Source organism: Misgurnus anguillicaudatus, chromosome 9, assembly GCF_027580225.2.
Source record: "Misgurnus anguillicaudatus chromosome 9, ASM2758022v2, whole genome shotgun sequence".
In the NCBI taxonomy this organism is placed as follows: Eukaryota; Metazoa; Chordata; class Actinopteri; order Cypriniformes; family Cobitidae; genus Misgurnus; species Misgurnus anguillicaudatus.
This window is the reverse complement of record NC_073345.2, coordinates 17,790,187-17,814,929: the sequence shown is the minus strand read 5'-3', so window position 1 is coordinate 17,814,929 and position 24,743 is coordinate 17,790,187. Positions and strand designations below refer to the sequence as shown.

Genomic DNA, 24,743 nt, shown 5'->3' with positions numbered 1-24,743 from the left:
CTGTTCTACATACTACATTCTCCAATATGCTTATGCGCAAACAACATGTACAATGTTAAATGTTTCAAACATCTGGCGGTCCGCACACAGAATGCGCGCACTCTTCTGATGACCAACTTACGTCACGCACACTGTGCGCAGACATTTGTGTACACGTAAAAAGTGGACCATACTTCAGCCTTAAGGATGAGACCTGTAGTAGGCAAATTAATAAAATAATTAAAAAACGTTTTGGCAAATGGTTAATGGGTGACTAGGGTTGTGCCGATTGTCAGACATATCGCCAATAGCGGGCTTTTATGACAATAGTTGGCGATGGTTATTATTATTATCATCATAGTTTAACATTAACATCCGCAATGCATGCTTTTCCTCGCATGAGGGTTTGTGGGCTTCACTTTGCGTGAGAGAGCTTGTAACACGTGCGGATTCCTTCTCACATGCACCTGGACTTAAAAGGGACACTCCACTTTCTTTTTAAAATATGCTTTTTCCAGCTCCCCTAGAGTTAAACATTTGATTTTTTGCAGTTTTTGGAACCCATTCAGCTGATCTCTTTTAGCATAGCTTAGCATAATCCATTGAATCTGATTAGACCATTAGCATTGCGCTAAAACATAACCAAAGAGTTTCTATTTTTTTTTCTTTCAAACTTGACTCTTCTGTAGTTACATCGTGTACTAAGACAGACAGAAAATTAAAAGTTGCGTTTTTCTAGGCAAATATAACTAGTAACTTAACTCTCATTCTGGCGTAATAATCAAGGTGTAGTGATATTATGCACTGCCCGAAAATAGATTGGTTACTTTCAATGGCAGGCGACTATTTTCAGGCGCTGTTTAATATCATTGCGCCTGCTGCAGCCATGTTTATGCTTCCCTAGTAGTTTAACCAAGGGGACTATTTTCGGGCAGTGCATAATATTACTACACCTTGATTATTACACCATATCTGCCTAGAAAATTGCAACTTTTAATTTTTTCATTGGTCCTAGTACACAATGTAACTACAGAAGTGTCTAAGTTTGAAAGAGAAAAAATGTCGAAACTCTTTGGTTATTTTTTTTTAGCGCGGTGCTAATGGTCTATTCAGATTCAATGGATTATGCTAAGCTATGCTAAAAGTGGTACTGCCAGACCCCGAAGATCAGCTGAATGGATTCCAAAACTGTTAAAATCAAATGTTTAACTCTAGGGGAGCTGGAAAATGAGCCTATTTTCAAAAAAAGTGAAGTGTCCCTTTAATGCGCGCATTTTGGACTCTTGTTCGGACCTGAATGCGCGCGGCATAGAATCCTTCTAGTACCTGAATTTGTAATGCGGATTCGGACTCTTCCTCGCACATGAGCTTGTAATACGCGCTGCTCTGACATTTCCTTGCACTAGAGAGATTGTTTGCACGCAGAGTGTTAAAACCAACGAGTGTGTTGTTCCCGCTCCCTGGCACATAGAAATTTAATGACGCGCTCAGATTAATGGCATCAGTTTTAAGAAAGTTGCGCTCATGACCGTGTTGCCCTTGATTCTTTTTGTCCACCAATCAAGTGACTTGTCATAGATTAGTCAAAAATGAACAAATAAATAAATTAGTAAACTACTGCCCCGATAGGACGATCTCAAAATGGTATGTATCGCCCAACACTATAGTACTATTCAGACGGGATTCGTTTTACATAGGGAGGTGGGGTAAAGCAATTTTTATCAGAGCTTCTAAGTGATTTTAGTCCTGTCCGAATGCTCCATGTCAGTAATCATTACGGACAATGTCAGTAAAGATTACAGCGACTTTTACCTTCTGTAAAAAGGTCTGGAGAAATTACCTCAGGTAATACTAATCTAGTGCGAATAGACCAGCTTTAAATATAGACGTAAATCGCGTCATTTCTTTTCAATTTGGGGGTTTCTTTTAAATATAAAAGTGCTTAAAGAAGCACTTACTTGTGTTCTAGGCGGAAAAACAAGTCAATGGCAAGTCAGTTCCTGAATAACACGACACAAACATTTTAAAAAAAGGTCAAATTTACTTCTCAGAGGCGCGGAACTGTTAATGAAACTGACGTTCTCCCCAAACTTAAATTAAACACAGTGTTTGTGTCTGTGTCATGTTGTTTGCACATGTGATATCAGGAAGCAAGGTAATGTGCATGTGAAGACGAGAGGTGACGTGCTGCGCAAATGAGTTAACCCCTCCCATTAAAACTAATCCCGTCTAAATAGGGCTAAAGGGTGACTACTTTGCAGATGCTGAAATAAAAAAGTTTTGATTGATTTTGGATGTTTTTGGACGCAACATAATTCTGTCCGTTTTGTAGTCTTAATGAGATTAAAATGGCAAGTGACCTAAACTTTTGACTGATAGTGCCACAAGTTTAGTGCATACGTTTTAGTGCCAGATAAATGTTACCTGCCTGAATGCATAGTGGCAACTATAAAGTTTGGTGCCAGAGGAATTGTGTAGCTATTTTTCACATCTCTAACTTGGCTGCTTAATTCCACTTAGGGAAAAATCCTTATGTTGTGGCATACAGTGATGTATGAATTGTGTGAATGTATGAGTTCCTGAGTGCTGCCAACATTGTGCCAACAGTTTATAGAGGTGCCGTTTCTCATCCAGCATAACTAAACTTTTTAGTTAACAAGTACACTGTCAGAAAAATGGGCAAAACAGCTGTCACTGGGTCAAAACCCTTTAAAATGCTTTTAATATGTACTATTTTGTTGTAAAATAATGCACTTATTGGCACCAGTATGTACCTCTGAGGCACTAAAAATGAGCTATTCTGTTACAAAGGTGTACTTTTTGAAAGGGAACTGCCCTGGTGACATCTAAAGACAATTTTTTTGGTCAGTGTATGTTGTATAAAATCTCACAGGTCCTCACAATAGTCCAAGCCTAAACCCCAGTGAAGATCTTTACAATAAATTGGGCTGCTGGCCATGCTTGAGCATAAATGCTTGACCTTGCTGTTGTGTCTAAATGAAAGCAAATCCCCGACTCGTTCACCCTTTGAAATTAAATAAATAAATTCAATAAGCTCACGTATGGTACGTTTTCCCAATTTCCACCTTTGACGTCACAGCTCATGCGTTCAATCCCTCTTCACAAAGAAGTAAGAAAATGGATGCCGTAGAGTTGATTGAGTGCTTCAGTCATTCAGCCCACTTCCAGCCCTCACAGCTGTGGAGTTACGCTGTGACTTTTAACACTCATTCTGTATTCATGTTTGTTCGCTGTGCGTATGAGAGAATGTTTTTGTGCCGGCGTGTTTGGACGCGCTCTCTGGGTGACCCTGGTAATGGCTTTCTAATTACTTTGGGTTGTTGCTAAATTGCAGCCGCTCATTTGTATTGGTCCGTTTTTGCGAAGAAGTGATTGGACAAGGGCATTAAGTGGCTCGGAAAGACAAAATGATGGAGGTGCCGGAGAGAGAAAGATGAATGAGGCGAATAAACCTTTCTCACCTAACAGGGGAACTGACCTGGCCATTAGTATATTGTTGTGTGTTTTCTGCGAGCGTATTGATTTGTTTTTTAATGGACAGGCAACTAATGGTACAGATCATTATGGGTTGTGCGAGGTGCCAAAAGTGTCGCGCCTGAGAGGAGATTTGGTGATTTTAAAGGTCAAATACGTAATAATGTAGGAGGACAGAAACCTACATTATTAAGGTTGATTTGAAGTTATTTGAATTGAACGTTGAACATGGGCCACCCACACAATCCCATTTCGTTTTCTTGTGTTCATCTGGGAATTTGATTCCTTCGTGAATTGGGTGTTGGTTGTGTGGTGTCGCGACCGATAATGGAGCGATGTTTACTGTCAACATGATTTCAATTGTTGGTTGATTTGTACTTGTATTGATGTCTGAGACCTCCGTCCATCCTAAATTTGGATCTGAACCCTTCATAGCCCTCTTTAAAGCTGGAGACTTGATACTTGAATGCAGGTGTGTTTGTAATCGTTTCCCTAGCAGCAGGTAACCATCTGCAGATCAGATCGGGTGCTCTGTAAACAACTGTGTTTAATGATGCTGTTTAAACATTGCTGCTTGGACTCGACACCTGCACACACTTATGACCAGAGATATGATGGTAAGGGACAAGGGTGGTAAGGGTTTTTAGTCAGAGGTAAATGAATGGTTATTGGGATGTCCTCTGAATATCTGTAATGCTGAAGGAAACAGTTATTCATGATTTTAAATTTGGGATCGGTCGACCGTTTTTATTTTAGCTTTCTGCTTTATATTTTATTTGTGCATTGTTGATGCATAGACAATATTTAGTTTGTCTACAGTTTTCATTAGATTTCAAAACGGACCACAAATTATTTCCATAGATTTTTCTCCTTCAAGTGTTTTAATTTGCTGTAGTATGTATATTTATTTATTTATTTTAATATAAAATATATAGGCCATATTCATGTTGTGTTTTGACCTCTGTAAAGCTATCAGCATTTGTATTGTCACTGATATTTTCCTTTTAAGTGTTTTAATTAGCGGTACATTTATTTATTCATTTGTTTCTATTTAAAAAAATCCTACACTTATAAAATCTATTTAAATGTTAGTTTTTTTAATTATAATAAAGGCTATTTTTGCATTCTAACCTCATAGTTTTCATTTGATGGCAACACTGTCGTTTTTCTTTTGAATTTGCTGCATATTTATTTATTCATTCGTTTGACTCTAATTTATATATCCCAAATTTAACCAAAATATTAACAATTTATTTTTAAAGAAAGAACGGCTGTTTATATGATTTTAGAAGCTTTATCTTAGAGATCTCATTTATTAAAGGCTCTGCACATTTTGAATATTAAAGGAACAGTATGTGAGAAATGTATATCAATTAATCATAAAATGGCCCTGATATGTCACTAGACATTAAGAAATAATTTTCATTTTAAATGCTTATATCACTGACAACAGTGGTCTGGCCAGGATATTGTCATTTAAAAAGTGAAGTTGCAGCCCTCAACTGATGTTTATGTTGTCATGTTGTGTATTGGCCACCAGCTGTGTGATTGCAGTACTATTTTTAGCCACAAGTTTTATGATTGCAATACCAGTTTTGGCCACAATCCTACATACTGTTCCTTTAATCATGAAACATGGACAAGGAGAGACTGATTGGATTAGAGGTCTTCACGGGTCCACTTAGATACAAAAATCCGAGGTCCGATCTGAGACCCGATCGGGTTCGGGTCTAAATGTTTCACATGTGTCTCGGACACAGGTCGGGGACAATAATAGTGCCATCGGGTCTCGGGTAATTTAATGTGTTTTTGCCGAACGGACCCGAGAAGATCCGAAAAAATTGCCACTAGTTTGGGTCGGACTCGGGTCTAATTTTCTCAGGTTTGTCTCGGGTCGGGTCTTTCTTAAAAAAATTATTTATGCATGTCGGGTTCGGGTATAAAGTGATTCAGGTCATTTCGGGTCAGGTACATTTCTTTGGATCCGAGAAGACCTCTACATTTGGATATTTAAAAGCTGAAAAAATATAACGAGCAACAAAGATGCGCTGGTTTGTTATCCCTCAAGCTGCACACGAAAAGTGGAGGGATGCATCTCAGTATGTGTGTGCTCAGCTGCAAAGCAGGCTGGGCAAAAAACAGCACAGGTAAAGAGCTTGAAAAATGATATTTGAACCCATAAAATCCTGGCCAATTTACAGAGATTCCGATACGCACAGTACTTAAATAATCACACTACCTTGGCATTTGGTGAAATATGGACGGTTTTTACTTTAGACATTACAGAAATGGCTGATTCACATGAAATTAATATTACAGACAACCTCCGCAATTATTAATGACTAAAGGGTCACCAGGTAATACTATTTCCGTTTGAATAAAGGCGCAACCTTTACACTGTAACTTTAAATGGACAGGCCGCCTGAGCGATTACTTTATATTTCAAAGGCTTATTTTTATAGTTCAGTATGTCTATGTAACACAAAACAATGTTAGAAATGTTACACATATCAGATCAGATGCCCTCTCCACCCATTATATGAAGAGTTTGGTTCCAGAACTCAATAAATGCATTTTGACTAAATTCGGTTAAAACATGTTTTCTATACCTAGAAAGTGACAAAATGAAAACCACTTTTTTTCTGTTACAGACTTTCACATAGCATCTTTAGGTTATAATAACATTACACATTCAAATCCATAATTTGATTTTCAAAGATTTATTATAAAAACGAATTATTACGAAGTTTTTTTTTCCAAAATGCTATAAATCTATTGAATCAATATATATATATGAGCATTCATCTTTACCATGTTATATTTATTTAGTTGACTAGTGGTATAAACTGATTAAACATTAATCGAAACCTTTACTTTGTCATATTAATAACACTGTCATTGCTGCGGTTATACTTAGGCCATCGTCGCTTAACATTTTTAACAGTGATCAGCTGTAAAATGTTTTGGTCCTGCTCGATTTTAGTTGGCTTCACATAAAATAATGGAAAGTTTTTCATAAGATCTTCTGGGGTCAATGTGTTAGCATGTCAAAAGCTTGATGTTGTCGGGAGAACAAGCAACCGGCATTTTTCATCGTAAATTATTAGATATTGATGGCTTAAGTTTCTTCCCCATCACAGAAAACACCACAGGTTTATCATTTAGTTTGTTTGTTGGTCACGAAGTACAAGATGAGGAAAACTATGATTCTGTGTATTCAATGCGCCACCATCATTGTTTACAATGCGTGGAATGGTGCGCTGTGATTTGTTGAGTGGATTTATTGTATTCTGCATAAAAGGAGTAGTGGCGTTTATTGCTTTTTGGGAAAAAAGGAAGAAAAGATGACAGAATAACACAGCTGATTATACTGATAATACTGATTTTGGCAGTAACTCATTTGATATAAATAAATAAATTGAATTAATATCATAAACGTGCAATTACTCAAAAAATAGCGAAAATGAACAAGTCGACTAGGAAAATCTTTGGTCGAGGGCAGCCCTAATTTTAATAATATGAATTCTTGATGAATTCGTACATCGTTAAATTGTAAATGTATGCAAAAAATACAATCATGAAAACCACCTTAACCTTAACATCAGGGGCCAAATCATACAAAAACATACCAATTTGGTCATATGAAATAGCCACCTCGTAAAATATGCATGAATTGCCACGAGATTGCATTGAAATAGCATAATACATAATATTCACCTGTGTGTGTCTGATCAAAAGAAATACAATATTCTCAGTAAGAACAAAAGTTACATTGCCACACTAAAGAGATTTTTAAATGATAGCCTTCACTTTGCCTTTGTGTGAGATTTCTTTACATTTCCGAGCATATTCAGAGGCATTGGCAGGTATTTAACAGAACACACAAGAACACGCAGTGTCACTCTTGTGTTGTGTGACTGACTGGGATCTCTACACACCCACCTCATTTCTGCATATGCCTGGCTTTGACAATTAAAATGCAATAGAGAATCAGATTGAATATATTAACATGGCTTCTCCTCACAGCGCCGTTCCCATCGCCCAGAGAGTGCTGCGCTCCGCAGTCGGCTAGTTACACTGTCCTCCTTTCTCTTGTTTTTGTTATCTGTTTGTGTGGGTCGCTCACTCTCTCTCATATCTGTCTGACTATAGGCTGCTAAAACTCTGTTGCCTGGAGATTTAAAGGATAGATTATGTGTCTATGTATTTTATTGCAACATTTCTGTTTCAATCTCTATGTAGGATTTTCTCGGATAGGCTTTGTTTCGGCCGCTTGTCTCACCTCATCACAAGCCGCCGCGCGTGCCAGCTATGGGGAGGGGGGTTTTCGGACGCACGTTCAAACCAACTTAAACTTGAAACAAAATAGGATCTTCTATCCTTCTAAATAAGCTACAACTTAAATATCTAATTCAAAAATGGTGTATGCATATCAGTGTAAATGAAAACAAAAGGTTTCAATTTTCTTTTACTATCTGTTTGCGTGAATTTGTGGTCAAAAAACTATATCGCTCCCAACTGTGGCAAGCGCTTCCTTTCTAATGCCATCCCCCCTGGCTTCACTTCCTGTCTCCATATATGGATTTCCTGGAGGTGTCAATGCAAAATAAAAGTGCCAGAAAGGGGGGTAAATTTAAATAAAATAAACTGAAGTTTAAAATGGCCCTAACAGGCTTAGATATGTGTTGACTGGCATGATTTCAGTACTGAATGACATGACTCCTTTGTTGGTCCTGAAACCGTGCAACTATCAAATGATAACAGCCTTAATCCTAACCTTCCTATGAAAACGGATAGAAATGATGGGTTGATCAGCCTAAGATTTAATGATGAAAACCTGATCTTGATTGTTGGCAGGGATGCTCGATCGGCCGCAGATCGGTATCGGCCGATAACGGCATTAAATGACTTGATTGGTATTCGCTAAAATGGATTTCTCTCTTTGCCTTTAAAGAGATAAGTGTATTTTCTATGAGGATGCGCTCCGGTCCTAACAGCGTGATACGTCTTCACATCGCCATCAAACAGCGTATACAACACATATCTATCTCGGACAATTGCATCCTCATGCCGAAAGTTTATTATTTGCATGCGTTTAAAAGTTTTTAAACTTTCATTTTCCTCTCAGCTGCTCTTGTCTGCGTACACCAGACGCGCACACATCAGCCTGTCATCAGTGCTCGTGAACAGAGCGATCTTTCTCACGTCTTAAAGCTACAGTAACCTAAGTAATCACTCTCTGCTCTTGACTGAAGAACTGTTGTGATTCATACGAATGCGTGTATATTTAATTCATACAGCAAAGACTGTGAAGTGTTTTATTTTCATTACTTTTAACAGACATAAGCCTTTTTAAAGGCATATTAAATTTGTCTTTGTAGAAGAAATATTTGTTGTGCATATTTATTTGATTCTCTTTTAAAACAATAATATACCTAATTACTGCAAGTAATATAACAAAAGGCAACATCTGTGGTATTACTTTATCTAGAAAACATGTTAACATTTACAGTCATCAAAGAGCTTGCATATCAGCTTGAAAAATCGGTATCGGCTTTGGTATCGGCCTATCACAAAGACGACAAATCTGTAAACGTATCGGCTGGAAAAATCCTGATTGGAGCGTCCTTAATTGTTGGTTGTGGAACAAACTCCTGAGGTGTTGATCAAGAACTTGTCTTACTTCTGTATCAGGGTACCAGGATTTAGATTTTATTCGGCGCGTCTCTCTACACATTTGAAAGGGCACATCTCAAGTAACATAATCATGGGTATTTAGCCAACCTTGAACATCATGTTCTGAATTCTTTGAAAATGTCAAGACATTGAGTGTGGTGCAGCCACTATTCAACTAGATGTCATTCTCACATGTTCAGATGTGGACAGAACAGACCATTTTGCAAGATGTAAACAACGCTGGTCCAAAAGCACTTCCTGTGTCATTTTTTAACACTACATAAACTTTGGGGTAAATACAACCAACGGAACATATAGAAATTAATCAAAAAGTTAAACAAACCTCTTCAAGAGGCTGTTTACACTTGGCATTAACATGCGTTTTCATCGATTGGATCACAAGTGGACGACGTTATTTGCCAGGTGTTAACGGTGTTCAAAACGTTTTGAGCTTGTCCACTTTCGACCACTTTCAGAGGTAGTTGAAACCCCTTTCTATTGGGTTGCTTTTATAGTGTAAACGCACATGTGGTTGAATGTGTTCGAACAGCCACATGCATCCGCCTTCTCTCCGCCCATTTATCTAATCTGAGGTACTGATGTTTTACGTCTTTTCTGACTTTTGGCATGAACACACAGTGAACAGCGCTATTTTTAGCCTTTCATTGATCAAACTAAAGCGGCTGATCTCCGCAGTTTCATTTTTTGCAGGCGTGTAAAAGTTGCGCGATCTTATTTCATCAATTGCGCTGAAAATTCAGAAAAAGCTCTAACATATACATCTAAAAAACACTGTGCAGCATGTTTACTTAAAACACAAACAGCAATATTAGTTTGTGTCCATATAAACTCATCATTACTCCCACTCGCGTTTAAATGACAGGAGAGGGACTCACCCACCGTCTCGACAGACCACCCCCTCACAGTATTCAGGACAGAAGCGGTCAAAAGTGGACAAAAGAGACGGATTTAAATACCAGGTGTAAACGTGATGTGTGTCTCTCGTCCACTTGTGATCCGATCGATAAAAAACACATCTTAATACCAAGTGTAAACACCCCCTGATGTATGTGATATAAAAAAAAGTTACAAATTGAAACAGGAAATGTTGTTTACATCTTGCAAAATGGTCTATATTTGGAAGCAAATAGGAAGTTATTAAGTGAAAAGAGTATGAGTGTGCAAGTGAATATTGCACCCATGAGAATGGCTATGTGGCTCTGCGATTTTATCAGTTGCGATTTTTATGTCTCTATTAGTTTATAGCAGTAATAAATTATATTACTTGATTTTATTGAAGTAGACAATTAATACATTTATATTAATCTTTTAAATGCTATTTAATATGAATGTTATCCAAATTATCTGCCTATTTTTTTCTTTAAAATAGCAGAATTGAGGGACAATAACATTTCCCATAATGTGGTTTCAACTCTGTAACCTACAATATCTGTTAACAGACCTTGACCCTAAAACCATTAGTCGGTCACAACACCAAATTGATAAGGGCAGGGGATAAATGGCGTTTTAACAACAGCACAGTGATCTCTGTTGTCACGCTAGAAAAATAATAGGGATAATCCATTAAACTGATGTTTATGTTTCATTGGGATGTAATTATTTCTGCTTGCAGTTTTATGACCACTGCTTGTATGAGATTTTATCATTATACAGCGATGTCATGAAGACATATTTGTGCAATATTCAGAGCCTGTTTGTACCAGTGTTACAAAATTAATGAGGCCTGGCCAGATAATGTTTTGGTTTGTGCAAACATATTGCTATTGCCATTGAAGGCGATGTTAGTGTATGTGCATATAAATATATTGGCATAATAAAATCAGACGTATGGAGTGCATGTGTGGTTGCACATTTTTAGATGTCTGCCTGCGAGATAACCTAAATTTTCCGATGCCTCCTTGCCGGAGATATAAAGACAGACACTTTTGTAGTGTAAATTATTGATGCGCAGCATGAAAGCAAATACTGTACCGCTTCCTCTTCTCTTATTGGATAAAAATCGGTTTCCGGACCCACAGGGGTGCATTCACAGTTTTAGTCTCACTATCTGTCTTGTGTGCGCGCACACACCCTAACGCTTGTAATTTGCCTATTCATTCATCAGAAACAGGATGAATCTTGAAGTTGGAAAGTTTTAGCCTCGAAGCCGTTGAAAGCCTTTATTCTGTCAAATTCTCACCATCTCTGATGAAACAACCATTAGTAATACAAAATAAATACCTTGCAGCACTTCCCTTCCTTGCCATCATTGATTCCAAACAAAGGCAGCGGGTTCATAACGATAATGGGATTCCATGCACCAATACGTCGCCTTTTTCCCATTATAACTGGTTCACCTCCTAAGAAAATTGACCAGATGTACTGATATATGAGGATGAGACGGCTTGGAAGACACGAGAATGGGTTCAATGAATCCAGGGAGAGTAAATATATCAGTGTGATTTATATGGTTCCTAATAAATCCTGTTTTACGCTGGGGGAAGCACTTATCCAATAAGAATGGCAGATTCAGCCAAATGTAGCCAATCAGCCCTGGAAAAAGAAGGTTCATTCAATTGAGCTGAGTGATTTAATTGTGAAGCTATTGAGGCCAGAGTGAATCGGCCAATTGCTTTTGGCCGTGAATCTTGCATTCTGGAAGCTCTTCTTATAGCAAAGCCATTTACCGCTCAAACTGCTTGCTAGTCGCCGAATGAGTCGCTATCCCCCGCCGTCCCATCTCGCATCTTGTCAAGTGATTACAGGATGGTGGAGCGGATTGTTAGTTGTCAAGCCTTTATTATAGAAGTTATTGGACCAGGCAGACATCTTGTGCGTTTGGTTCTCACAAAATTGGTGTGAATGTTGCCGCACCTGTCTGAATGTCATTCGTGTGCATGTTTGTGTGCGATTCTGTTTGTGAGTGAAGGGCCAGACCCCCTTCAGTGATATGAAATCATAACAGATTGGCTGATAACATGTACTTGTCCACAGCGACAGGTGTCAGTGTTCCTTTGCCAGTTTTGGTTATGATCCTCGGATGTGTGGGCTGTGGCAGGGTGTGTTTTTGATGTTTAGCAAATGGTATGTAACTGATGTGTGTCTCTCTCTCTCTTTCTCTCTCTCTCTCTCTCTTGTCCAGTGTGGATCTGGTACACGCTCAGCTTCGAGTATGTGAAGGTCGCAGTCTGCCAGAGCTGGGCCTGAAACAGGACAAGATACGGATCAATGGATATGCAATCCAGTGCCGTGTGACCACTGAGGACCCAGCACGTGGCTTTCAGCCTGACACGGGGAGACTGGAGGTAGGTTAACATCCTATGTACAAACTCCCGCTTGGCCCCTCCCATCCTCCATTCAGGAAGCTTTTCAGTGCCGACTCGATAATATGGATTTTTATGCATTTGGTTTTATTTGTCCTGCCAACATTTTCACTGCGCCCACTGCACAAATTAGATATTTTATTTCTAACTACCCATTTATATGTGGCATATATAAATAGTGCTTTTCATTATATTTTAAGCTTTTTTACAAAAAATGTACTGTTATTTATTGGTCATAAGCGATTACTGTAAAACATTATTGGTCAAGACAGACTATGTAAGCAATACAGTCACATACAGTAGTGGGGGAAATTTATACAACATTTGCTTTTAATGCCCTCTCAGTTTGGATGAAACAATCAAAATAGGAGATGCATGGTACAAACACTAAACTTTAAAGGCATATAATGCCGCTTTTCCGTTGCATAGTACCCCACGGTTTGGGTCGGGTCCGCTTACTTTTGGGGGCTTTTCCATTGGGTGCGGTACCCAATACTTTTTTTTAGTACCACCTCGGTTGGGGTTCCAATCGAGCTGAGCTGATACCAAAATGTGACGCGAAAACACTGTAGATCACTGATTGGTCTGAGAGAATCGTCACTACCAGCATCATCGCTATAATGTAAAGATTAGCTTTACCTTCATGCTAGCTTGCGCTGTCTGGAGTAAACTTGTTGTCATCTGTGCTTTGCTGTAAGTTCCAAACTCCCTTTTAGGGATGAAAACATCCACAGGTTGTGAATCAGGAACACCATACCAGGTTTTTTCCAGACTTGCAGGTTGTGGCGGGACATTCGCGATGCGCACGTCCGCATATATATGCTTAAATGCAACTTAAATGAGGCTCAGCGGAGCGCGTCAACTGACGCCACCGGTGTTTGTTGAGAAACTGTCATGTGATACAGAGGTAGTGATAACCGTGATGTGCAAACATTTATTTGTGGTGGTCAATTTTAATTTTGTGACGGACTGAGAAATAAATGAATGTATGGGAATGTACAACAACGCTCTCACTTGTATGATGTCACAGCAGTAGGCAGCGCAAACATAACGACATGCCTATAATCCCTCCCACTCTGAAGTGTTACTAAACTTGATGGAAAAGCTAACCAAGCCAAAGTGAGGTTAGCTGACCCGATCTAAACCGTGGGGTACTATGCAATGGAAAAGCGCCATAATCAGTCCTTCCAGAAAAACGCAAAGTTTTTTTGTGATTGTTGCGGGCAAAAATCCTCGATTTTGCGGCACGTTTTCTTAAAAAATGCGATGGAATATGCGGGATATTTATGCAATTTATGCAATAGAATTGCGGGAATTTGCGAAAAGTGCGGAACTTGCAAAAGCTGCAATGATGTTCACGTCACATAATCACGTCACTTCATAACGTTCCCATGGCAATAGAAGACACGGCTGCGCTTTTGGGAAGTAAATGCAAAATTTTTCAACTTTCTGCTAATATATATGTGACTTTTTGCTACGAAAATGCGGAGATTATGAAATCATGCAAGCCCCACATATTTTGTGCACGGAAATATGCAATTAATGCTGCGAAAGTGCGTCGTATTTAAAAAAAATGCAGCCCCGCATAAATATGCGGACTTTGTGCGATCGCGCGATATATTGCATAATCAGCCAATCACGTTTTTCTGGAGGGACTGCATAATGGACAAAATAATTAGGCAAAAAGGCGAACCATAGCGTATTAGGGAATCTGGGTTTTATTGGAATATACACAAATACATAGAAGGACAAAAAGCATACATTGACTACATTTTTATCTTATGAAATAATATATATAAATAATAATATAATATAATATAATATAATTTAATATAATATAATATAATATAATATAAATTATTATATATAAATTAATATATTATATTTTTTAGCCATTGTCCTGTACTGTCATAAACTTTGCACATGTGTTGTGTATAATTTTTGCCAAGCTTCTTTAAATTCTTCTCATAGCTGAGCTTCAGTTTATACTCCAAACACATCAATGCAACATGCAAACATAATTTTCAATGCATTTTTAATAAAATATTTTAAAACAGACTGATGATGTCAATTGTTCAAATTGGACATAACATTTGTCCACTGCGGTACGTCACGCATAACCAAATGTTTAGGTTTGCAAATCAGAAATGCGTACAAGATTAAAGCGTGGCCAGACATGCCCTTAAGAGAGCAATAGACATATGTTATCTGTCCCCAAATTCTCTGGTTCATCATATCACCCTTACTGCTGTGATAACCTTCAAATGCACATCAGAAACCTTTGACTTAGTTTTTTTTTTTGTATATCTATCTGTGATAATATCAAGGAAGTGTGAATTTGTCTGAGATTCTGTTGAAGCAAGGAAGCCGTTCCTCTGAGGCCGGAAAAATATGATTTGTTTGTGTATGAATAATTGAACAAATATTGATATCAGCTCTCAGCGCCAAGTGATTTTTCAAGCCTTGCATCTGTCCAAACACCTCACAGGCTGTAGTCGCATTGTGTTTGTGTGTGGTTGTGTGTGGTTTTGAGGCGGAAGGTTAACTGGGGTCTCTAAGGGTGAGTTAGATGTATGTGTGCTCAGATGTGTTATGTATGTGTGTGCGTATATAGAGAGACCAGTGGACCCCTTTGGGGCAGACAAAACTTCATGATATAATCATCAACTTATACCCACGCTCTGCCAACTCATTGGCTAGACACACTGATACCGGAGCTTTATCGTCCAGATCCATCCTTGCGCACTGGTTGGGCCAAATCTTTGTTCTTACACCTAGCCACAGGGTCTTGGCTGTATCAAAAGAGACAGCTGGATCTCTCTGATAAGGATATTATTCCATTACCTTTACACAACCGCTTTGCGCCCAGATTAATGCCGACATCCTGTGATGTGGCAAGAATGTTTTCACTTAAAGCGATACTCCAGCCAAATATCAAAACTATCCTATGATTTACTCACCCTCAAGCAATTGAGGTACATATGTCGGTCATCTTTCAGATGAGCACATTTGGATATTTTTAGTAAATGTTATACCTTATAAAGGTAGAAAACTGGGATCAGGGAACAACTTCTGACTATGAAGGCCAAGAAAGTGCATACATCCTTCACAGAGGTAATCCACACGGCTCCAAGGGGTTAATAAAGGTGTTCTACGGGTAATTGATGCGATTTTGTAAGTAAAATATCCATATTTCAAACTTTATAAACTGTAATAACTCATTTTCGGTAACGAAGCCATCTTGGACTCACGCAATTCACGAGAGAGTTTTAGCGTAGTGTGTGCTCGTTGCCATGGATAAGTTGCGCAGTGACTCTTGGAATTGCAAGATGCCGTTGTTACTGAAATTTAGTTATTATGGTTCATTAAGGGTGCTTTCACACATACACTGTTAAGGTCGGCCCAAATGATGTGTCGGTCCGAGTACGGTTTGTTTGGGTCAGTGTGAACACAATAGCCGCACTCTGGTGCGCTCTAAACGGGCGCTCCGAGACCGCTCTAAACGGGTGATTTCGGAGCGGCTGTTGCCGAACTCTGGTGCGACCCATCTGTGGTGTGAACACTGCTCGACCTTGGGCTGAGCCAAATACAGGAAGTTCTCCACATGTTTGAGCCACTAGGCTTCCGTCGTGACGTGTGCCGGGTGTTATATTGTGGGTTAACAACAAATAAAGCCATCTTGGTCCATTGTAGATATAAGCTGTCTCCTGGCGGTGTTAGCTGATGATTTCATAAATGCAAAGCTGTCCTCCACACACAAAAAACAGTGACACTTTTATTATTGTTAACAAACGGCTCAGTGAGAAGGTCTTTAATAGTAGTTGCGCAATTTCGCGTTAAAGCAAAGAACTTTCGCAAAGACGTGCATCATTTATCTCCATATCTGGCTAGATTCGCTCTTCCTGTCAGGCTGGTTGTTGTGGAAATGTGAGGGGTGGTCATGGGGGGGTAAGAGCTATCAAAGACCAATGACAGCGCTGACCGTTGTCACATGGTGTGCGGTGCGGCGTTTTGAGTACGGAAAAAGCAACATATGTGAACACGGACCGGACTAACTGAAAAATTATACAATGTATTTTGGTGCGCTCCGAGGCCGCACCACAGTGCGCACCAACATGAGTGAAAACACCCCAAATGTAAAATATAGATATTTTTATTACAAAACTGCACTGATTATCAGCAAAATACCTTTATTAACCCATTGGCGCTGTGTGGATTACTTCTGTGAATGATGGATGCACTTTTATGGGTTTTAAAGTAAAAAGTTGCTCCCTGATCCCTGTTTTCTATCATTTATAAAATCATTCTATCATTTACTAAAATAACTTTAAAGGACATGTTCGGTATTTTACACTTAAAGCCCTGTTTTCAGATTGTTTATGATGAAATAGAACGGTTTTGACTGAAATTTGGACATATGATGCTGGCCCGAGAATTTTCGGGTGTTTGTTCTATCACCTCCCACCTCTACAATGGCTATATAGGTGCACTGGAACAATCCTTCCTAAAATGCATTAAACTTTTGTTTACAAAGACGTGAAACTCACCGAGTGGTCAGAGGTGTTCACTGATATGCTCACACAAAAATTGCTGCAAAAGATGCTTTCCAACAGGTTGTATCTTAGTTTTTGTCCAACTCCTGTGAATTGTATTAGATGTGCTGTGAGGTACGATATTACTCCGCGCCAGGAACCTGTTTCTATTCGTGCAATTGGCAAACGTGGATTATTGCCACCAACTGGGCTGGAGTGTCTATTATTCAAGCTCTCAATGGAAGAATATATGCGTGTGAGGCGTTTGGAAAAATAGGTCCACAAGTTTACAACGAATGCTAAAACACCTGTTGGAAAGCATCTTTTGCAGCGATTTTTGTGTGAGCATATCAGGGAACACCCCTGACCATTTGGTGAGTTTCACATCTTTGTGTAAAATACCGAACTTGTCCTTTAAATATGTTTGTCTGAAAGATGACGGACATGTATATCTCAGATTGCTTGAGGGTGATTAAATCATAGGGTAATTTTGATATTTGACTGGAGTATCGCTTTAAGATGTGGAGACACGCAGATGGTGAGATAAATGCATGAGAGCGTGTGTTGTGGAGGAAGATGGAGAGAACTTGGGGAAACTTCATTTTTGCGGATGGATTTCTCTGTCTGCCCGCTTGGGTATTTCTATGTGCCAAAGCCTAAAAGAGCAGAAACAAGTGATTTGAAGTCCTGGAACTGAGTAAGAGGGAAAAATTGATGAAGATAGAAAAAGAGCATGCTGAGATCTTGATTTAGAAGAAAAGAGCTACAACATCAAGTTGGATATATTGGTGCATAATGGTTGTCTGTTGACCAGTAAATAAGCCCTGAGTGTAGACAGATGGTTGTAAAAGTGGCTGAACCATGGTCCAAAATGACACTTGCCAAGTGCAATATCAAACTGGCTTTGGCAGGAAAATTTCTCAACTATCCAGCTTAACTAGATGAACACAGAGCTAGCCATGCCAATTTCATGGGTTTGATTCTTGGGAAAGACATGAAGTGATGAAATGAAATTACGATTGACTACGACAGATATTAAGCCTGTAGTTATACACAGAATAACATGGTTACAAAACTCCTGGTGTGAAATAAATAAAAATCAATCCTGATTTTAAACATAATCGAGTTTAATGTCATTTACCTCTTTCAACAGTAACTATCTAATATTACACTGGGATGAAAGAGAAATTGAAATATTTACAACTGGTAATTTTTCTCAATTCAAAAAGTTAATTCTGTATCCTGAGGTGAACGGCAATTACAGCTATTACGATATGGCGTGAACGCATATCTATTTATTATTTTACTATTGTTACTTGGCGCACTTTCGGTGTTCTGAAATATTTAACCGAAGCGTTAAAAAGCAATTTAATTGTTGTAATTATATATTTTATAGCTGCCAACAATATTCTTTTACATCGATTCATTTTGATGCAGTTACTGTTGCTACAGAAACGCATAATACCAAGTCCAAGGACATGAACCGCTTCGAGTTGAAGGTCACGTGTTGTCAACTGTAATTGCTGTAATCTAAATCTAAATGTTAGATTTTGCGTCTCCTGTTTCAGTATGTCAACACTCGCTCTCCTGTGTTTGTGTTCAGTCGCGACTGATGTGAAAGTAAAGCCGCAGGTGATGCGAAGACTATTCTCTCGGTTCTTTCACCTGCTTGGAAGTTTCTTCTCAGTCTTTGACACGTCTGATGTCAGGCTTCAGAGGCAGCGGAGGGCGGGTGACGCGCGGGTCGGCCGAGCTCTTGTTTTGCAGGGAAAATGAGTGCTTAATGGGTGAAGTGAAGTGCTGGGATAAGAGCGTGCAGGGAAAAGGCACTGAGAGCTCTTCTGTGCTTTCGTTTCTATGGAATAGAAAAAATATGACTGTTGTCTGAAGGGCGCTGTAATCAATGATAGCGAGAACAGAAGAATTTAACATAATTCAACTCATCGGAAAAATCTCGCTCTACATGCGGTCGATTCTTCCTTTTAATACCTCAGATGTGATATATACATAGTTTCAGTTGTAAAACGTAAAGCTTTATTGAAACGTGGCTTTGAAAGAATTACAAGCCGCTTTGAAAGGTACCGATACTTGATCAGCCCTCATGTTGCGGGTGTGTGTAAGCAAGTGTTGGTTCATTATTATCACGTCGCTCTTGTTGGCGCGCTGAGAGAACATAATGCTGATGAGGAGGATCGAGTGATTTGCATCATCATCATAATAAACATAATTATGCTGTTGAATGTGCTGATGGTAAATACTGCTGTGGTGGAAACGGGAGTCCATAGTTCAGCAGATGAAGAACGGCAGCGCTTCGCCATTTGCTTTCTCATCTGATTAATGGAAATTAGATGGGCGGAGGAAATTGTCGATACACGTCCCTTTCGGCTTTTTGCTTCATGTCTTTTAGCTGGACTTTAAATGCTGGCTGGTCATTTATATAGGTCTCAGTTTACTAGTATAGACTTGATTTTCTTGTTTTCAATAGTAACAAATGGTTAGTAAAAGGATGTGCTTGATTGAATCTTTTGACACTTTATGCAACTTTATTACATTTAATAAAATATGACAATTACAGTTTAAAAAGGTAAATGTTGTTATTGATGGGGTACTGTCCATAAATGTAAAGAAATACAGTTGATTCTTACAATAACTTGGGTGGCAGGGTTGAATGATACATGATGGCTTGTTGTTGTTGATATTGCTATATAGGATTTTTGCATATTGTTATATAGAATGAGACGTGGTCTGGGAACCATATGCTTATTTTCTCATATTTGAGGCGTGCTTTACGAATGCCCAGAGCCGTTTATTGGGCACCACGAATGTCTATCAAATGCGTCTGTACGTCGCTCATAGCCAATCGTTTATTATTATACCAGATTAGGTATTTAGAGCGACATCAATTCAAACGTAAACAACTTTTATCTGTAACTTTACATGCACACAGCTGAAAGCTATGTAACTAAACCCGTAGCTGTGTATTGATATTGAAAATGCAATTTAGTGGCACTGTGACAACCACAGTAGAGGCATAATGACAATATAATATAAATAAATACCACTTACCATTTATAAGTTAATTGTACTTCGTCGACGACGATGCCTAGCAGGTTGGTCCTATAAAACTCTGTGGCTATCATGTCTTGCCATATTCAAACATCCTTCTTGGATATGAAATTGTTAAATGCTAAAAGTTGCTCTCTTTTAAATAAACTTGCATTCAAAACTACTCGGAATGCTATCTAAGGCTGCATTGAAAAGTAACTTCGCGTCTGCTGCCGTGTTGGATAAACAAAACTGCTTCGGTGTGACGCATAGACGTCGTCATCGCCTTGCTGCCCCCTCCCCGTTCTGTGATTGGTTCCCTATTTCAGGGGCAAAAAAGTCCATAGTTTCCATGCTAGACTTGCAGCGTGAATAAATTTGCGCGCAAGGCAGCATCGGGAAACGCAGGCTAGCATATTGTATTATATGATTAAGATTTGTTTTGTTATACAAGACAAAATTCCTATTTTATATCTAGCTGCTTTTCATGTTAAAGGGATACTCCAGCCAGAAATCAAAATTACCCCAGGATTTGCACCCTCAAGCAATCTGAGATACATTTGTTCATCATCTTTCAGACAAACTAATTTGGAGTCCTTGCTTTTTCAAGCTTAACGGTAGAAAACAGGGATCAGGGAACAACTTCTTACTTTGAAGCCCAAAAAAGTGCATTCGTCCTACACAGAAGTAATCCACATGGCTCCAATGAGTTAATAAAGGTCTTTGGGTAATCAATGTGATTTTGTAAGAAAATAATCCATATTTTAAACTTTATAAACTATATTGCAGATTTGTAGCAACATGAGAGTAAGTAAATGATGAAAGAAATTTAATGTTTGGGTCAACTATCCCTTTAACTTGCCTTTTTATTAGGGATATTTTATATCGGTCTATAATCGGTTTCAACAGATAAAAAAAATCATGCGGTAATGACAACAGAATTGCAGTTTATACAATCATAATAATGTAAAAGTTTTACAAATTCACACACAATAATTTGAGACAAGAAGTCAAAACCAAACGATCTGTATCTATCGATTTTTGCAGATGTCATTGTAAGTAATCACATATCGGCAGTGTTGGGGGTAACACATTACAAGTAACTTGCATTAAGTAATAATATTACTTTTCTGAAGTAACGAGTAAAGTAACGCTTTACTTTTTTAAATGTACGCATTAATATTTGAGTTACTTTTTCAAAAAAGTAATGCAAGTTACTTTGTTAGTTTAATTAATTTGATAAAAAATGATATTCTGAATTAAACTAAACGTAGTCACATTATGCACTCTGTGTTTACACGCCTGTGTGGGAACAGTTTGAGTCAGAGCTCGACATTTTTGTGATGAAATATGCCATCTCTGAACGCAGAACTTTTTAGTCATAAAACACCTGCAAGGCCTGAAAGAGATCAAGCCTCAGCCAAGAAAAAGTAACGCAAAAGTAACTAAAAAGTAACTTAAGCATTACTTTCCATGAAAAGTAACTTAGTAACGCAATTAGTTACTTTTTTGGGAGTAACTTAATATTGTAATGCATTACGTTTAAAAGTAAATCAAGTTTTTATTGTTACTTTTTTGAGGAGTAACTTAATATTGTAATGCATTACTTTTAAAGGTAACTTTCCCCAACGCTGCATATCGGTATCGGCACAGAAATGTTCTGTATTTTTGCATCCTACCTTTTATAATACAAACATTTCCCCTCGGTTGCTTAAAATAAACGTAATGGTACACCAGACTGTACCTACAGTATTTGTGGAAAGTGCAGATTACATATGCTCTCTGTTTATGTAAACCAAAACTTGGCTTTTTATTCCCTCTCTTAATGGCCCCAAAATGACCTCAGTTTAATATTACAGTATATTGTTTTGCTCGTGTTGAGAGAGGCCGCTTGCCAAGAGTAAAACACGACTTGTGAAAGGTCAGCGAGAGTCATCTGGACACCGTTGAGAGGGTTCCAATTAAAGAAAACAAATGTTGAAAAATCTGGGAATCATCGATGCCAGTTTAGATCCGTGCAAAGCATACAGTATGTCCATCTGGGGCTCCACGGGCATCTCTGGAGCAGATCATCATGACCACAAACCTTTCATCTTTCGTTCTGCCTGCAGATAACACGTACACGCACACACATACACTAACCTGTGAAAGAGCCTTTATTAAAGGGGGGTTGGAAAATATTGTTTATCCCTCCAGATGGTGACTTGTCTCCTGTTGTTTACGTGACATGCTTCTTTTGTAGATTATAACTGATGACGATGCATTTTCTTGCTGTCCTCAAGCCAAGTTACGAATGCGAGAAGATACCAAACATTTGCTTTTACTTACCACAGCCGAATAGGAGTCCATTATGTGCTGCCTTTATCAGTAATGCAAGATCTCCTGCGTTGCCGCATGATTCGAATCGATGCCGCTTCATCACGAGTCACATCGGCAGGCTGTCATTTTTCAGACACGTGAACATGGACGCCTGGGGACTAGGTGTTAGTGTTGCAGCTGCATCAGTATTCTGGAAACAACCGCAGTGTCGCAGGCCATTTACAAACATTATTGAAGAGGTGGCAGAATTCCCCCAGGAACAACAGTTTGTGGAGTGGAGTGCAGGCACGTTTGAAGACGTACTCTTTGTTTAATATCTAATGTTCAGAAAATATGCAGTGTGCCACATGCTGCATCTGTTTGGTCTGATGTAGGTTTGAGCTTGGTGTCTAAAAATTGACAATTCGATTAGTATGGTCAATTAGTTTTTTTATTTTTCTTTTGTGTGTGTTATAATTACTGTTCTAGTTGGTTTCCATGTTTCTGGAAGAGCATGACATTTTTCCTATCAGACCTTTCATTTTTATGATGTGAAAGGCTGATCATCAGTGATTATAGAGGACCCTAGAGGAATGTTTAAAGCTCATGAGACTGGAAACGATTTCAAAGGGATTTCCGAAGACCACAGGCATCCTGCAAAAGACCACTTGAACGTTCAGAGAGACTGCTGGCACAGTGTTTAATGTTCTGAACCACTCAATACCAACACCAGATTCTCATCTGAACTGAAGATCTGAGGAGGTGTAATGATGTGGAGCTGCTTTTGCTGCCTCCGGGTGTCTCACAATGATTGAAGGATTCCTTGTATTTAAAGTACAGAAATCTGACATCACTGTAAAATTACCTTTTTTTTGCATTTTTTCCTAATTTAATGTTTTTTTGTCATTTGGCTTTAAAAACAGCATGCACTTGAGCTGGTTTTAAAGTCACATGTGGTGAAAATCAAGTTTTTATTGTTGTTTATATGTCTATGGGGCGTTTTTAATATGCTTTAAGACAAACCATGTGCAAATTCATTATTCAACCCCATGGGTGTGTATTTTCTTCAAGAATTGGAGGTTTCTAAACAGACTCAAAACTGCAGCATGAAATCGCCTCGGTTTCCTATTTCACAAACATGTTACCAGTCACATCAAGACAGTTGAATGAATGGATCATTGTTCAAGCTATAGCACTTCACGTTGGGTCCTGATCAAACTGGATTGATTTAAAATACTTTAATTGCTAATTTTTAACGAATGCAGACCTTCCGCAAGGGAAAACCCGTTTACTTTTTATTTTAAGATAAGACAAGATGTTTAAATGTCACAAAACATTATTTGGTTTAATAATTTGTAAATATAATGTCATCTATATCAAATAGACACTCCTCCTTTTTTGAAAATAGGCTCATTTTCAACTCCACTAGTGTGTAACATTTGATTCTAACCGTTTTGGAATCCATTCAGCTGATCTACGGGTCTCTGGCGTTAGCACTTTTAGCATAGCTTAGCATAATCCATTGAATCTAATTAGACCATTAGCATCACACTAAAAAATAACCAAAGAGTTTCTATATTTTTCCTATTTGACTCTTCTGTAGTTGCATCGTGTACTAAGACCGACGGAAATATATTTGATAGCAAGGGGCTATTTTCGGGCACTGGGTAATATCATTGCGCATGCTGCAAAATAAGCCTATTTAAAAAAAAAAGTGGTGTCCTTTTAAAATTCATGTTTATATTACATTTTTGTATAATATTAAATTGTATCAGTCATTTAGTAGTCGTTGCGACTGGCCAATCAGAATCAAGCGTTCCACTGAGCCGTGTAATAAGTATTGATGCCACATAGACTCGCTCACAGCACTGCTGCTTCAGCTCTACTTCTGTGATGGTCACACGTGCTGTTAACACATGCAGTGTAAATGATCTAACCTGTTTATATCAGCGCTAAAATTTAGTGTTGCAAATGCGCAGTTCATGTATGCATTGTGTAGCATCTATTTACATATATACTGTATATCTGTAGTCTGAGGTGGTGCTAATTTGCATATAGATCCGTGTATAGCAAATGAGGCAAAGGTGTAGAGTTACATTCAAGCTGTTATAAAGCATAAAGAAATTACAGCCACAGGAAAAACTTTTACATAATTATGCTTTTATGATGCTCAAAGATTAGTTTTAAAGAACACCTATTGTCCGATTTGGTGTGTAAGTGTGTATTAGTACATGTTAACGATATGCAAAAGGTACAAACCCCAAAGTAACCGATGACGCGAGTTATCGTCTCCAACATAAATCTCTTTTCTTGGAGTACGGATAGGCAACAGTTCACTTCCTAGGATTGGTGATGTAGACAAGACCGACATTATCATAATTCATTCCACTTCGAC

At 38.5% G+C, this 24,743-nt stretch overlaps 1 protein-coding gene across 1 annotated transcript in view; it reads left to right on the top strand.

Annotated features, from left to right (window-relative positions):
* pcxa (pyruvate carboxylase a) overlaps positions 1–24,743 on the top strand; it is a 154,959-nt gene that overhangs the window by 39,974 nt on the left and 90,242 nt on the right. Inside the window, exon 9 of the mRNA XM_073871229.1 lies at positions 12,297–12,455. Coding sequence (XP_073727330.1) covers positions 12,297–12,455 — 159 coding nt within the window. The remainder of the gene's footprint in view (positions 1–12,296; positions 12,456–24,743) is intronic.